The 17,254-nt window shown below is 44.3% G+C and overlaps 2 protein-coding genes across 2 annotated transcripts in view; one reads left to right on the top strand and one right to left on the bottom strand.

The window, feature by feature from the left end:
* SPTBN5 (spectrin beta, non-erythrocytic 5) overlaps window positions 1-15,073 on the bottom strand; it is a 114,612-nt gene extending 99,539 nt beyond the window's left edge. Inside the window, exons 1-8 of the mRNA XM_088670333.1 lie at window positions 14,938-15,073; window positions 12,207-12,323; window positions 10,372-10,539; window positions 8,845-8,961; window positions 7,855-8,012; window positions 6,207-6,435; window positions 2,008-2,642; window positions 821-959 (exon numbers count right to left, since the gene is read on the bottom strand). Coding sequence (XP_088526459.1) covers window positions 821-959; window positions 2,008-2,642; window positions 6,207-6,435; window positions 7,855-8,012; window positions 8,845-8,961; window positions 10,372-10,539; window positions 12,207-12,317 — 1,557 coding nt within the window. The 5' untranslated portion in view covers window positions 12,318-12,323; window positions 14,938-15,073. The remainder of the gene's footprint in view (window positions 1-820; window positions 960-2,007; window positions 2,643-6,206; window positions 6,436-7,854; window positions 8,013-8,844; window positions 8,962-10,371; window positions 10,540-12,206; window positions 12,324-14,937) is intronic.
* Window positions 1-17,254, top strand: part of LOC132591998 (uncharacterized) — a 452,388-nt gene that overhangs the window by 171,728 nt on the left and 263,406 nt on the right. The window lies entirely within an intron of this gene.

Raw genomic sequence — 17,254 nt, 5'->3', positions numbered from 1 at the left:
AATGCATTCCTATGGGAAAGCGCGATTCACAAGACGAATTTTTCACGAAACGAATTGACTCGTGGAACGAATTAAATTCATCTTGCGAGGCACCACTGTAGTTACATTCATACAATGGTAAATTATCACCCATGTCAGCTAGGAATCATCAGATGGTATCCAAGGCCCACCAATCTCAAAGGAAAGATGCAAATTCCATCCACATACAGTACCTATTACAAACAGGTATAGTGATAATAAGCACAGTGCTTAGTTTTCAACATGTACTGTGACTGGTTGCTAGACTGCCCTTTGACCTGAATTCTCCTAATCCCAGAAGTGTGGAACCAAATAGGTTATGATAAATGAAGGCAGTTATATGGTCAAATTAAGCCTGTATGCACTGCCTCTCTACGGACTCAGTTTTATAATCTATATGTAACTGGCCTTCACTGCAAGAAACGGGCCTTTTAACCTAATGTAAAGGAAAGCGAACAGATTTCTGTGCATGCCGATAATCTATAGCACTTAGCCTCAAGTCCATATTCTATTATTCTCATGACCAGTACTTCTGGCAAGTGGAATATTTTTCATTTAGTTGCCCCTGGAAAATCAAGTTTGTACTGACAATTGTATGCCTACGTCTCTCTTATTTATTTATTTATTTATTTATTTATTTATTTCCAGTATTATTAATATTATTTATTGAATAAATAAAGAAGCCTGGGATGTCAATGACTATGTGCCTATTTTCAGACCTGAAGACACGATGTTCTTTCACAATATGACATAAACTGCAGTCTTGAGTTGTCACCACCACAACATGTATAACACAAGATACCTTCAGCCCTTTTAGTTCTTCTGTAATGGTATTGATGTCCCTCAAAAGGACCAGGCCTTCCTGCATCGCCCCCAAGGAGTGTTTTTGTCCCTTGAGCTGGGCCATAAGGTCTTGCCATTGGTGCACAATGTCATTTTGCCTGGATGGGAAGGAAAACAACAACAACATGGTATATCAAAAGATTCTGAGCAGAACTACGTATTTCAAGGAATCATAGGGAAAACAATGAAAATGTAGGCCCTTGTCAAGTTCCCTCATGATTCCCATGTGGCTAGTTCATTTAACTAAACCACTGAAAATGGCTGGGGAAACAGAAAGGTCTTTCTTAGCTTGGCACTGAAATGATAGAAGTGTTGGATCTAACCAGTGCTTTTCTTCTAGGAAAAAAAGGTGCCGGTGCTGTGTACCCTTGAGTAACCCCAGAAAAAAACACTGGCTTTAACCATAATTCTGATGATATTCTGCCAAGACACTGCACAGCAGGCCCTTGTGTCACCAATAACACGCCTCACCCAGTGCTGAAACATGGAGAAGGGTCTTCTCCCAATATTTTATTTGAAAAATAATAATCAGAATGTTTCTTTTTTAAAAAAATTAAAAATCAGTACACTGTCTATAAGGTAAAGGTAAAGGACCCCTGACCATTAGGTCCAGTCGTGACCGACTCTGGGGTTGCGCGCTCATCTCGCATTATTGGCCGAGGGAGCCGGCGTACAGCTTCTGGGTCATGTGGCCAGCATGACAAAGCCGCTTCTGGCAAACCAGAGCAGCACATGGAAACGCCGTTTACCTTCCCGCTGTAGCGGTTCCTATTTATCTACTTGCATTTTGACGTGCTTTCGAACTGCTAGGTTGGCAGGAGCTGGGACCAAGCAACGGGAGCTCACCCCGTCACAGGGATTCAAACCGCCGACCTTCTGATCAGCAAGCCCTAGGCTCAGTGGTTTAACCACAGCGCCACCTGGGTCCCTATTCACTGTCTATTCAAAAGCACTAATGAGAAGCATGATGGTGAAATCCATCGCCATTGTTAATCTCTATCATTGCTGTCTTTCTGAAAAGGGAAGCTATAGTATTCATGCTACCAACACAACTATTTTCTATGTGTACTTCTAATTCTCCTTAAAGCTACTGTATTCCTGCTTCTCCCACCTCCCCAAACCACACACCGCCACTTTTCAGCTCACTTCTTTTCAATCTGGATCTTGCCATGGTAATTCTCCTCCTTGATTTCTGAAGCCATCTTAGACAGTGCTTTGAAGCGTAGGTTTCGGGAAAGCATATCCGCCTCAATGGCTTCAAGCTTTCTTGTGGCTGCCTGATGTTCCTCCACACTCTCAGGCTGCCAGTCGTTCTGCTTCTTTATTATCCCTCTCATGTCCTCCAAGTAGGCCTCGCGAACAGCTGCTTTCTTCAGAAATCTCTGGGCGAGCTGCTCAACTCTCTCCAGCCTCAAGAGCTCCTCCTGGATTGCTTTTCCTCGGTTGTGTTCTGCCTTCTCCAAAACAACCCATTCCTTCTCCAAATCTCTCAGTGTCTTTCCTTCAGGAGGCAGGTAGGCACGTTGGTTGTGGGCTCGCTGTTTGGTTCTGATGTGGAAGAAATTGGCTTCAATGATTCCCTTCTCCCGGTATTTGGGAGGCTTCTCCACAATGCGGAAGGTCTTAAAGTTGCCCATGAGAAGGTGCATCTCCTTGAGGGAGTTGGGAAAGAAGTGATCGTCCAGTTCCACCACTTTGAGCTTTATCCATTTCAAGAGCTCTGAGACCATTTGCTCATACTGGAACTTCAAGTCATCCGTCTCCTTCAAGAAGAACACAATCTGGGGGGGGGGCAGGCAAAAGAAAAAACTTTATCATACAACCTAGCTTAGTTTTATGGCTGACTTCAGTCAATCCAGGTTTTTGGTGAGACTAGGATGAGAGATTTGTTCCTTAGCCACAGATAATAACCATATCTAAATCTGAATTTGTGTTTCAGTGGGTGGTATGAAGTGTTCATTGGGGTGGGTAGAGGTTAGATCTGGTGTTAAAGGCTGCCAGTGTGGTAGTGCAGTCTTTTTCTGTATATACCCTTTTCAACATCAACTTTGTTGGACTGGTCATGTTGTTTGGGTGCCTGATGATCGTCTTCCAAAGCAACTACTCTATTCCGAACTTAAAAATGGAAAGCGCAATGCTGGTGGTCAACAAAAGAGGTTTAAAGACTGTCTCAAGGCAAATCTAAAAAATATGTACCGTGTTTCTCATATTTTAAGATGTAGCCTTAAATAAGACGTAGCAGGATTTTCAAGCATTTGAGAAATATAAGCCATACCCCCAAAATAAGCCATAGTGGTAGGCGCCATTCTGGAAGGCGCCAAGGAAGAGGTGAGGCTGCCCGCACCTCTCCGGTCACCTCCGAGCCTCCGGGAGCCAGCAGCAGCAATGCCAGCTGCGGCAGGAGGAGGAGGCGGCTTGCCGGGTCGGCACCCAGCAGCTCGTGCAGAGCGCCCCAACCCTCCAGGAACCAACGCTCCTGTTGGCTTGGGGCTTGGAGTGCGCGGTGCTGCTGGGCGCCAACCCGGCAGGCCGCCACCTCCTTCTGCTGTGTTGCTGCTGCTGACTCCCGGAGGCTCGGGGCGCGCTGGGCGCCGACCCGGCAGGCTGCCTCCAGAGCCCCAACCCGGCGGCGGGACACGGCAAGAGCCGCAGCGCGCGCCACTCTGAGTGCCACTCCGAGTGCCAACTCACAGCTGTCCATGGAGACACAGGTCAATTCTGTATCCAGCGCAGCTGTTTATCAGCTCCATCTGGTACGCAGGCTGAAACCCTACCTGCCTGCGGACTGTCTCACCAGAGTGGTGCATGCTCTAGTTATCTCTCGCTTGGACTACTGCAATGCGCTCTATGTAGGGCTACTTTGAAGGTGACCCGGAAACTACAATTAATCCAGAACGCGGCAGCTAAACTGGTGACTGGGAGTGGCCGCCGAGACCACATAACACCGGTCTTGAAAGACCTGCATTGGCTCCCAGTACGTTTCCTAGCACAATTCAAAGTGTTGGTGCTGACCTTTTAAGTCCTAAACTACCAGACTTTTAGAGGACATTTGAAGGCAGCCCTGTTTAGGGAAGCTTTTAATCTTTAAGAAATTAGTGTATTTTAATATTTCTGTTGGAAGCCGCCCAGAGTGGCTGGGGAAACCCAGCCAGATGGGCGGGGTATAAATAATAAATTACTACTACTACTACTACTACTACTACTACTACTACTATATAAACAAAGATCCGGAAATACACCCCCCTCCACCAGTCTGCAATTTTCTGTTTTTGACTATAGGTTAGCAACCCACAACCTTAGTGAAGACTCCTGGGTTCATTCATTTCAATTTAAACATGGGACGCAGCTACACTGGCAAAGAAAAAACGCTTTATACGTGTTGCTTATGCATTCTATCTAACACTGTGACACCAGATGGCAATGTGGAGTTCCGTTTTTGCTAACCCGATTTCTCATGCAGAGTTTGCAACGTGTTGAAATGCTTCTTTGATGTGTCTAGATCCAGCTTTGCAGTAGAGTATTTGTTGCCAAAACTCTCTGATAGGGGCCTGCAAGTAGTTGCTTCCCGTAACTAATATCAGAAGCGCCCATCAGCATATGATGAGAAGGGACTCTGTGACATGGTACCATCCAGTACAGGGTTTGGCGTTACCAGAGAAAGCCTTGATTCTGTTAGTCAATTTGAACTATCAGCATTAAGCATAAAATATCTGCACCTTCCCTGTGGGGACTGATAGACAGTCATGTTCATTCAGCACCGGACACAAAGCCTATGGAAGCATCTCCAGCGTGCAAAGAGTAACCCATCTTTCTCACATTGCCCTCCCCTTTCATTTGCTATTTTTGGTTTCCACTTCTTAATCCTAGCTTCCAAAGAGCTCAAAAGGAAATGCCCCAAACTACAGCAAACTACAACAGACAATGCAGGACAATGCTCCATGTCACTCTCAAGGATGCCTCTGTCAGCCCCCAGTTGTTTCCTTGAGTTAATAAGGAAGGTGCTGAAACCAAATAAAAAACCAATGAGCTGTAAGTGCTAATCTGCTTGCATCCATTTCGGAGCACACAAATAACAAAGCAAGCCCGGCCCCGGGCAGGAGAAGGAGCAAAACAGCAGCACCAACCTTGAGTGCAGGAAAAGCTGCTTGAGGCATTAGGGCTCCCTTCTGCATGTTCTGCCATCGCACCCAGTTCTCGCTGAAGGATCCTAACAAATGCATGGTCACTGGAGGAAGGGGAGGGTGATTTACCTCACTGCATGGATTCCTTCTGCACTCCCTGGTCACCCACTAGTCTTAGCGCATACTGAGTCTGCTTTGACACAAGGGAGGCTTCCCTGCTACAATCCTATTAGGGAACTCAGAGCTGCCTTATTGACGGTGACTGAGGTCAGGGAGAGATTATCATGTCTCCCTGTGTTTCTTTAGGAAGGGAGGGAGGAGAAGGAGAAGGGCTCTGTGTGAAATAACCCCCAAGTGAGAATCCGAGTGGGAAGGAAAACCATTAAAGCGAGAAGCACGCAAAGGGCAGAACTCTGACACGGCCACTGTCAAGAGGCAGTATGCTTCTGAATTGCAGTTGCACTCAGGTCCTGCTACCGTAGAAGTCTTCCAATAGGCACCTGGGTGACCACTGTGAGAACAGGAGGCTGGCTCAATCCAGCAGAGCTAGTCTTAGGTTCTTATAAAACTTGCAACGGGAATATCATGGAAGCATAGAATTGTAGAGCTGGAAGCGACCCAAAGTAGGAATATATGGGGATATGTAGTAGAGCATGTGTACTAAGTGTGTGTGTGTGTGTGTGTGTGTGTGTGTGTGTGTGTGTGTTCTGTCCCTTTCCACAGTCACTGTATCTGAAAGCCCAAGCTAGCTTTGGCTCCACAGAATGGTATGAAACAATTACAAAACTTTGGCATCAGATTGGAGATCCCAGATTTTGCGGTTCCTATTTAATAAAGCTTCTGGTTGGCTCCTTTGGCACTGGCAAAGGTCTACCTAGTTCTTCAGCCAGAACGTATCCTACTGGGCTTGCCTGCTTGTCCATGGTATCCTTGAATGTTTTTTATATGAAGATGAGCCAAAAATGGCAAAAACCTGCTGACGTTTGCCCTACGCAAAGGAAACAAACTGCAATGAGTTTTCCTACTGCATAAGCATTCGCCTTTTGACAATGCAGAGCTTTTCCTTAAACTGAATGTAGAGGAGAACATTGACTTTTATTCTTCCTGTGAAAAGCCCTTGGCATTATCCACAGATTACATACGTGAGAACTGATCCCACAACTGATTTAACCCGTGGAGAGAATTTACTTGAGAGACAGGGTATGCTACTTTATGTGCACTGACTTTGGTGAGCCTTTTCTGGACAGTCTGGTCCTGCTTCAGCCTGGAAAAGTAATGGTAGTAGAATGAGACGTAAGTCATGATGGACCTCTCATCTGGAAATGGCACCGCCACATCCTCAGCATCCAGCAGCTTTGTGATTCCCAGCTGCTTCTCGGCCACAGTGAAGGCATTATTTAGGTTGCTGATGGGCTGGTCATGCCTCAGGGAGCTGTACTGGATGAGATCAGGCCTGGGGAGATGAAAGAAGGGGTGATGGGGAAACATACAAAGAAGGTTATGTTTCGAAAATGAGGGGAGGTGCACACCAATACTTGCATGTAAAGTCGAGCGTGCCTGAGAAATACTACCTAAAGTGCATTTCAATCTTCCATTCACTACCCTTTATTTATCCAAGCAACTATTTTGCTTCGCTTTTCAGTCAAAAAGGCTTACATCAGATCAAATGAAAACAAGGCAGCCCTGGTTCATGGGTTTGCAATCTGAAAGACACGGCACATAAGGAAAACGTAATGGGTGGAAAAGGGAAAACAAGCAGATTCAGGCATCTGTTCTCAGATGGCTATCTGAAATGGAAGTGGTTCAGAAAGAGGAATACTCCATTGAAGCTGGTCTCTCAGCAGAGCCCAAAGAATGGTGTTGGTTGGCCATTTCCAATCTCTCCTTCTGGTTCAAGCTGGTGGAATTTCTAGTACGCGTAGTTAAAAGAGGCAAGTGAGGGTGGGAGGAGCAGAGAGAAGCCACAGCTGGATTTAGAAGCCTTGAATTCAATCTCCAGTTAGCTAGGATGCTCCTGGTGTGTCCTGGGGCAGACCACATTGTGGGGGATGCTACTAGGGCGAGACTGCGGCAAGCAGGTCCAGGGACCAGCTCCTCAGGGTAGGTGAGGAGGTGGGCATACAATGACACCATTTCGATGACAGTCATCACAACATCCTTCCTGTAAAAAAATAACTTTATTCTTTAACACGGGGTGCTGTTGTGGAGCAGAGCTCCAGACAATCTCCTTCACCACCTTCATTGCTCTGGACAAATAAGACTGATCAAGAAATCTGATCAGGCATTAGCAAGGGAATAAATGGGCCCCTTTCCTCTCTCTTTTGTTTTGAGGAAAAAGAAAGCATAAGGGTCCCATTTGTTCCCTTCTTGCTGCCTGGTAACTGGTGGCAAGGGAGAGGAAGCACAGAGGTAACTGGTGGCAAGGGAGAGGAAGCACACCTCCATGGGAGGTGGAAGAAAAACTGAAACCTGAATTTGAGAAACAATCCCTATTGCCCAATTCAAGCCCCTAACAGCTTACTGCATCAAAGAAGGTGGGTTTTGGTGTCAGGGTATGAACTTGGCTTCTGATGTTAAAGTGAGAGAGAAATCTATTCTTGGGAGCTCAGAAGTCCTGCACCAAAGAGTGTGGAAATCCCCAATTCTTTATCCCAACCCATCCCGATCCTTGTGGAATTCAACTTACATTTTTTGAAAAGCACCATTTTATCTCTAGTAACTTTTCTGAGCTTATTAACAAATAATTTCCATTTGTCTAACATGATACTGTGAACAAAAAGTTATTCAACTTGTCAGATTTGATCACTTTCTCCATTAAAGATTTACGGAAAAGTCTGAGCTACTGCTGCAGGATCTCCTAGTTCTCCTTTACCTGTGAGCATGAATGAGTGCATTGAAGGCTAACCCGTCACTCCAGCTTTTGGAGAAGTCTTTCACATTGACATTGGGGTAACTGGCAGTCTTATACTGGCACCAGACCAGCAGGGCATCATTGGCAGAAAGGACTTCGGCTTTAGCTCCAAACTCTTCCTAGAAACATACCAAGGAGAGAAACCTCGAAGGACAATTGCATATATAAATGAAAATCTGCCATGCAACAACGCATCCAGATTTGAAAACTTCTCACAAGTTTGCTCTAAGATGAAAACTTTTTTTAAAAAACAAACTGAAATGTAAGGATTTATAATTATACATTTAGTGAGGCATTTTCTATCTACAGTTTGTTTACCACATTATTAGATGCATGTCACAGTGGGGGGGGGAGTTAGGTAAAGTTAAATTAGGTAAAGGTAAAGGGACCCCTGACAATTAGGTCCAGTCTCGGACGACTCTGGGGTTGCGGCACTCATCTCACTCTATAGGCTGAGGGAGCCGGCGTACAGCTTCCGGGTCATGTGGCCAGCATGACTAAACCGCTTCTGGCAAACCAGAGCAGTGCACGGAAACGCCATTTACCTTCCCGCTTGAGCGGTACCTATTTATCTACTTGTACTTTGCTGTGCTTTCGAACTGCTAGGTTGGCAGGAGCTGGGACCGAGCAACGGGAGCTCACCCCGTTGCGGGGATTCGAACCGCCGACCTTCTGACCAGCAAGCCCTAGGCTCTGTGGTTTAACCCACAAGTAAGGTTAAAGTAAAGTAAGTTAAATTACCCTCAAGTAAAGAGGCTCTCTCTCTGCCACTTCCCCTATTCAAATGAATAATACATTTTGAATCCTTTACTTAGACTAGGCTTTCAATCTAATTAGAAACCTAAGAGTCAAATTTCAGTTTGCTAGGGATCAAGGACATTTTGGAACAACAGAAGAGCTGATCATTCTCACAAAGCAAAGAGGACAAAGGCTTTTAAATAACAGTTTTACCTTATCAAGTCTGATGGATGCAATTTGAAATCTGAGGATAATTATCCACATTAAACCCAGAATGAGAGTTCGGTCCCCATCTACAATGTTCTCAGGTCCAATTACTTTCACCTGTACCTGTCAAATGCACAAATGTAGTTTTCCAGCAATTATTACCATTGTCAGTTTGTTTCTATAAACCCCATGAGGTTCCAGGGCAGGTTACAACAATGTAAAAACACAACTTTTTATAACCTGAGGCTTTAAACTTGTTTTAACTAGTTTCAGTGTTGTATTTTTACATTGTTGTAACCTGCCCTGGAAACTCGGGGGGGGGGAATTAAGAATGGGTGGATGCGTGGATGGATGGATGGATGGATAAAGCAGAAGTGGTCAGCCTATGGCCCTTCAGATGTTGTTCAACTGCAACTCTCATCAGTGCCAGTCAACTTTGTGAATCTGCAGTTGGAGGATGGATGGTGCTAACAAATTGAGGTTGAATCCTGACAAGACAGAAGTACCGTTCTTGGGGGACAGGGGGCGGGCGGGTGTGGGGGACTCCCTGGTCCTGAATGGGGTAACTGTGCCCCTGAAGGACCAGGTGCGCAGCCTGGGAGTCATTTTGGACTCACAGCTGTCCATGGAGGCGCAGGTTAATTCTGTATCCAGGGCAGCTGTTTATCAGCTCCATCTGGTACACAGGCGGAGACCCTATCTGCCTGCGGACTGTCTCGCCAGAGTGGTGCATGCTCTAGTTATCTCTCGCTTGGACTACTGCAATGCCCTCTACTGCAATGCCCTTTGAAGGTGACCCGGAAACTACAATTAATCCAGAATGTGGCAGCTAGACTGGTGACTGGGAGTGGCCGCCAGGACCATATAACACCAGGAAATTCACTGGCTCCCAGTACGTTTCCGAGCACAGTTCAAAGTGTTGGTGCTGACCTTTAAAGCCCTAAACGGCTTCGACCCAGTATACCTAAAGGAGCGTCTCCACCCCCATCATTCAGCCTGGACACTGAGGTCTAGTGCCAAGGGCCTTCTGGTGGTTCCCTCACTGTGAGAAGTGAAGTTACAGGGAACTCGGCAGAGGGCCTTCTTGGCAGTGGTGCCCTCCCTGTGGAATGCCCTCCCTTCAGATGTCAAGGAGATAAAGAATTACACAACTTTTAGAAGACATCTGAAGGCAGCCCTGTATCAGGAGGTTTTCAATGCTTGATGTTTTATGTTTTTAGATATGCTATAATCTGCAAGAGTGGCTGAGGAAAAGTACCCAATTCACAGAACACACACAATTATCAAAATATATCAACTATTTCCAACATTAAAAAAGAAATAGGGGGAAGACTTTAACCTTTCTATGGGACTGAAACAATGGTTTAAAACTGTTCCAATACGGTTAATTAACATTACTCTTAAAGAGAATTTCTTCAAATTTGTGTACCAATGACACCTGACGGCATATAGATTAAGCATTAATTTATAAATATGCAACCTCACACTGTCCTGCAACTTGACAAGTCTGCATTTGTACCTTTACATTCTCACCTTGGTTTTGAGGAATTGGATAGCTTTGCTGTTGTTCTCCAGAAAATGAACCCTCATTTTACCCTTGTTTGGTCTGGGCAGTTGCTCAGCAGACAGCAGCTCTAACAGTTGTAGGAGATAAATGCCATCTTTCAGTTCAGTATAGAGATCATGAATCCTAATGTCCACCTGAAAAATGAAGCATCAAAGAATTCAGCCAAAATTTCACAGCTAATGACATGGACAAATGTCACACAAGGATAGGGAATGGCAAGCAAGTGTTGTAATTGCTGTTTGACTGGCATGAAGAGAAGAGAAGAGAAGAGATGATTTGCTTCTGAGCCAATTGAATTCACATCATTTAATATTCTGAACAGGACTGCACATGGAAAGAAACTATAGGTAAGTCTGAACAACTTCTCCATACTCCTTTACCTACAAGTGTCCTCCATGGATTCTTGACAAATATCCCTATTCTAGTCATGTTCTCGAAGCTACGAACATGAGTTTGACCAAACTGCGGGAGGCAGTGGAAGACAGGAGTGCCTGGCGTGCTCTGGTCCATGGGGTCACGAAGAGTCGGACATGACTAAACAACAACAACAACAGTCAGCTAAAAGCGTGACTGGAATATTTGCAGCCTTCAATCCATTCACTGATAAACTGTGAGAATCTTCATTTAAAACACATTTTTAGCAACAGTTTGGAGCTTCTGACTGCAACTGCAATTTCCTGTTACAGATGGAGGTACAGATAGAATTTCCACAGCTTCCCAAACTCTGTAGGGTTTCAGTCAAGGTCTTTTACTCATTCAGCTGTGAGTCATCAGATTGTACTTGTCAAGATGTATGTGTCATTCTTAATGCTCTAGTTTACACCAATTACAAGCTAATATAATATTTATGACTAGGCAGTTAATGTTTTAACATCCACCCAGAAGATATTTCAGTTGTCAGAGCTGGACCAAGACATTTTAGTCACTCATTCATTTAATTCCATTTATGAATTGCTCCCTCAGAAAGCAGTAAAAAACCATTCAAATCCAGTACAGATAAAGACTGCAGTGACAATAAAATCTCCACTTAAAAGGCTTCAACATGCACCAAAAAGATGCTAGAGGTGGCACCTGCCTGGTATGCAAGAGGGAAGTTCACAGTTGGTGCCTCCACACTAAAGGCCTGATTTCTACTTCATAGGGAACAGACATCTGGATGAGATGGTATCCACAGGAGGCCATCTCCAGTAAAAGCACAGTGATTGGTTGAGAATTATAAGGGGTGAGATCAGATATCCTGGTACCAAGCCTGGTACCAAGGTTTTGCATACATGTGCTAGCTCAGGCATCCCCTAGCTGCGGCCCTCCAGATGTTTTGGCCTACAACTCCCATGATCCCTAGCTAACAGGACCAGTGGTTGGGGAAGATGGGAATTGTAGTCCAAAACATCTGGAGGGCCGAAGTTTGGGGATGCCTGTGCTAGCTGCTTGAACTTAGCCTGGTAGCGAATTGGCAACCAGAGCTGCTGCTTTTTGTTGCAGCTTCTGGAACAATGATTGACCTTTTAAAGTTGTCAAGTTACTAAAATGTTTAAGTAATAGCAAATTGTGCTAAGGCACAATGGTTCCAGGTGCTGCACTAATGCTTTGCCCAGGCTGTTGTTTGTTTTGCAGCCATCTTGAATGAGGTAACTTTAGATGTCAATGGAAGTTCAAAAGGCATTGTTTACACTGTTGCAGCTCGCAATTAATGATATTGTATGGATAAAGTTGGTCAGGGGCTTTCCATGAGTTGTTTGTCGCGCCACCAAGGAAGTCTTTAAGCTGATCACATCTGAAGGAGCTTGAGGAAAGTACCCACACCATGTTTGTAGAACACGTTGTTGATCCAGTTGGTGAACGTTTTCTTCTGCATGGTCATACGCTGCTCTTGCAGCTTTTTGAACTGTCCTTGTACATATTCTTCCTCCATGGTGCCCTGAAAACAGAAACATTCCAACATGACTCCTCCCAAAATAACCATGCATCACCCATCCCAGCTTGCTGCCAATTCTCTTGCATTCTTGAGCTTGCATTCTCCTTGAAGCCAAGATTATGCATTCAACAGAAAACTACCAGCCAAATCTGACAGCCCACGTTCTTCCGTTTCACTCCCTCTCTGGTCAGAGCCAATTTCACACATCCTGCAATGCATTTCTTGCCAAAAGGAAGTGGGTGCTGCTACCCATCAACTAATAAGCTGAGAACAACCAAGGAAGATCTCTATTAAGCTGAAGACATTTTGGAAAGGTATCAGGTTAAAGTGTTAACAAAACTGCAACGAGGAAAACTTAAATACTAGTTTTGGCATTTCAACACTGAAATAAAAGAAATAGTGGGGGTGGGCATGCCTTTCTTCTAATCTCTGTGCTGGTTTTATTGAAAGGCAAATAACTTCAGATTCCACCCCAAGAATGCAGTGTTAGCAGTTTTGGGGTGTGGACATAGCTCAGCGATAGTCCATCTGCTTTGCATGCAGAACGTTCCAGTTCAATCCCTGACATCTCCTGGTAGGAATGAGAAAGACTACTTACCTGAAACCCTGAAGAAATGCTGCCAGCCAGTCTAGACCAGAGGTTTCCAAGCTCCTCCTGCCCCCATGGACCCCTTGAATATTTCTGAGGGTCTTGGTCGAACACTTGATGGTTTGCGAGCACAATTTTCCGTTTCCGAGCACAATTCAAAGTGTTGGTGCTGACCTTTAAAGCCCTAAATGGCCTTGTTCCAGTATACCTGAAGGAGCGTCTCCACCCCCCATCGTTCTGCCTGGACACTGAGGTCCAGTGCCGAGGGCCTTCTAGCGGTTCCCTCGTTGCAAGAAGCCAAGTTGCAGGAACCAGGCAGAGGGCCTTCTCGGTAGTGGCGCTCGCCCTGTGGAACGCCCTCCCATCAGATGTCAAAGAGAAAAACAGCTACCAGATTTTTAGAAGACATCTGAAGGCAGCCCTGTTTAAGGAGGCTTTTGGTCTTTAATCGATTATTTTATTCTTCTGTTGGAAGCCGCCCAGAGTGGCTGGGGAACTCAGCCAGATGGGTGGGGTATAAATAATAAATTATTATTGTTGTTGTTGTTGTTGTTGTTGTTGTTGTTGTTGTTGTTATTATTATTTGCCTGCTTGTTGTATGTCACAGGCCATGCTAGAAGCTGCATGGTTTATAATTTTATTTTTACAGACATGCCAGGGACCACCTGAATGTGGTTCACAAACCATACTTTGGGAACCCTTGAAATAGACAATACTGAGCTAGATGGACCAAATGTCTGGCTCAGTATAAGCTTCCTGTTACTAACAAAGAGATATTGGAAGCAGTTCCAGAGACTGAGTTGAGGGCAAGGGCTCCCCCCAAAATGTAGCTGCCTCCTATTGATGGGCCCCTGTGGTTACTTGAGGAGAGGCGTCTTTTGCATACACAAGACTGCTGGACTCCTTGGTAAACCTCATATATTCTTAACTCAGTTTGCTCTTAATGACAGCCTGCTTTTCTGGTTCCACTTGCACTAGTTTCTAAGTAATTGTGCTTTCTGAAGAAAGACACCAGCATTCTGCCTGCCTAATTTGTACACCAAGGAGATGCTCCTTGTTTTACAGCCATTTTCCTTATTTCCCCCCATTTGTAACATGAACTTGGTTAGGTCAGTTAATATTTGCTATATAAAAATAATTTCTTTGATGATTAGTTTCATCAAAACTTCTGAAAAATTAGCATTCGTGTGAGATGCCATCATTTCTTACTTAACAAATCCAACACACAGGACACAATTGGTTCACGCAAAAATGTACTTGGGCTCCCCACAACCAACTTTTATGGTGAAGTGACTGAATAGTGGTGTTTGAAAGATTTTTGTGGTCAGATCTGGTCTTAGGGGATGTGGTAGATGAGCCACAACCAAAGTCTCCTCAGACCTGATTCACCGTACATGAAGTGTGCTCAAATATTGTTTAAATGATGACGGTCACTATTTGCTGGCAAAATATATCCCAGCGACATGTATTTCTGGGAAGACAAAATGCTGTGATCCCGTTTTTCTGTTCATACCAGGACTCCACAGGTTCAAGGGTCCTCATGCACAGTGGGAGAATTAACTCTTTTCAAAAAGCTGCTTAAGACAGAAATCTAATTTTCTGAAGCAGCCCTTTCACCCCTCAAGGCGCAACTGCTGGAAGGAGGATTTTTTGGCCACAATTCATCAGCTCCCGCACATTTCTGGAAGTCCTCAGCACTTTTTTTTCTTCCTGAATAAGATACATTATCCTCCTTGCCTTTCTCTTGCTTAACCTCTGGTCCCAGCAAAATGGCTGGATCAAAACCAAAATCAGCTAAAAATGATTATGCTTTCTGTTGTCATTTCTTACCTTTTTCCTTTTGCACATGCAGTACCATACAATAGGACTGTCAGTTCTTTTTAGAACATCTCGCCTGTCACTTGTAAGAACATACCTTCTCGCAAGGATAACATTCGTCTTCAAGCAATTCTGAGATGACTTAAATGCCTATACCCTCATTTGCCCCATCCACAGAAAGCAAAGGAATTCCTTGAAGTCTAAACTTACCCAGCCTTTTAAAGATGTCCCTTTGAAAGCCAGCAAGACACCATTCAATAGAATAAACACTTTTACTCCAGAACTGCTGGTTTATTCTGGCATTCAAAGTGACCTTTGAATACTGTGACAGCGAGAAAGTATTTATAATCTATATGAAAACTCTACACTTGGCCAGGGAGGGGAAAGGTCATTAGAATATTGGGGGTAAAGGTTCTCAGCAGAATGGTTATGATATATCTGCAGCAGTTCAAATGCTGACATAATGTACTAGAACGGGAAGTTGGGCTCTGATACCAGCAGGTGCTCATGATAAAGAAAATATGTACCTCCCACGCTAAGTTGGAGTAAATTATTCCAGTCACTATCCGGCCCATAGTACAAGGCTTTATATGACAAAAGTAATTCCAATATAAGTATAAAAATAGATTGCCAAGTATTGGAATTAGAAAGCCTTCATTTAATAAGTTGATTTACAGTACAGTGGTGCCTCGCTAGACGAATTTAATTCATTCCACGGGTCTTTTCTTATAACGAAAAATTCGTCTAACGAATCCCATAGGAATGCATTGAATTTTTTTGAATTTTTTTTTTTTTGCCCATAGGAACGCATTAATTGAATTTCAATGCATTCCTATGGGAAACCGCGATTCGCCAGATGAATTTTTCATAAAACGAATTTGTCTAGCGAGGCAACCTCCGCTCAAAAAATCCTTTCGTTAAGCGAAAATTTTGTTAAGCAGGGCATTTGTTAAGCGAGGCACCACTGTATTGGACCATTGGCTGCAGGTAGCCTGCCAAAAGTTTATTCCATAGAAAAATCAATCCTATATAAAGAACCAAAGAAATTCGAGTATTCCTTCAGGTTCACCAAACCTTGTGCTAAGGCAACTGATTTTCAGTAGTAATGGAGCACAGCAGGACCTGAGAGTAATGATCAAAAGAAAACAAGCTACCCGAATAATCCTGGGGACCCCTAGTTTTCACCACTTGTGCAACAGGTTTACGTTCTCAAAGAAATGGCTGCCCTTCCAGTTTCCAATAAGTGGAGTGATGTTCTGCTCTTTTGTACCTGAACTATGTTAGGAAATCTGTTTACAATTCCATAATTAAAGCAATAATTCTTAAAAGACTGGAATAATTTTCTAATATATCTGAGAGACCACTGTAAACAGTTGAAATCATTGGCAGGAATACAATGACACTTGTAATGTAACATGGATTTTGAATACTTACGATTATATAATAGACTAGCTGGCCCGGCTACGCGTTGCTGTAGGTCATCCCTACGATTCCCCCCACCATGTCCCGATCCATGACTTATCCTGCCCCTCCTCCCTCCAACCCCGTGGCTCATCCCTGTGTTTCGGTAGGATACCCTTCCCTCTGTTTTCCCCGGGGAGTGTTGTCCCCTCCCCCCTGTATCTCCATACATTGGCCCCTGCACACACATTGTGAACATTTTTATATATTTAGATTAAAAAATTTTGAAATAAGAACATGAGAAGCAGATGTTATTATTGTTTAATTTTATTTTTGGGGTTGTCATTTATTTTGGTGGGTATTGTATGATTTGGGCGTTGTTGTGTGTTTTGGCTTTTTTTTTGTTATTTGCATTTTCTAATTTTGGAGTAGGTGACCCAGAGAACCCAGAGAACTACTTTAATAATCCTGACCGGGGTGTGTGTGTCAAATAGCGAAGACCCACAGCCCCGTAGCAACAGAAGGCGAGTTCTGAAGCACCTGAGCTCTTCGGTTCCATAAAAACCCCAGGAAGGGGAAGGTAGGAGATTGTAAATCAAGGGGGGGGGGTTGGCCACTGCAAATATCCGAGGACTTAAACTGGAGAGAGAAAGCTTGCAATCAGTCATAGTATAAAGCCTAGATTAAAAGGGACATGACTGCCCTTACTTAAAATGGCCGCCGGAGCCTCGCATGTGACACAATGCCCGCTAAATTTTAAAGTAAAAACCCCTTGTCATGCCCCCAAGTGCGTTGCTGTGGGTTATCTCCCCCCCGGGCCTAGAGGGGGCCTGGCGGTCTTCAGAGCTTTTGCTGGTGATGTCTAATTTGTGCGCCACTTTTTTGCGTTTAATCACTATTTAAGGTATGAAAGCTGTGCTTTTTTGGAAATATTTTCATGCCAGATGCTTCACTGATGGGCAAGGTACGCTTTGTCCTAATTTGATGCAATTTGGTTCAGCAGTTACAGAGAAAGGCTGTGACCTCTGCGTGCGCAATGCCTACATTTATATATATATATATAGATTACAGGAAAAGATGCAGGGGGGGGGGAATTGAGAATTGGAACCCATGGAGGGGGGAGGTG

This window comes from Zootoca vivipara, chromosome 1 (assembly GCF_965207765.1).
Source record: "Zootoca vivipara chromosome 1, rZooViv2.hap1.1, whole genome shotgun sequence".
In the NCBI taxonomy this organism is placed as follows: domain Eukaryota; kingdom Metazoa; phylum Chordata; class Lepidosauria; order Squamata; family Lacertidae; genus Zootoca; species Zootoca vivipara.
Note: the sequence above shows the minus strand (reverse complement) of the source record. Positions and strands in the feature narration are given on the sequence as shown.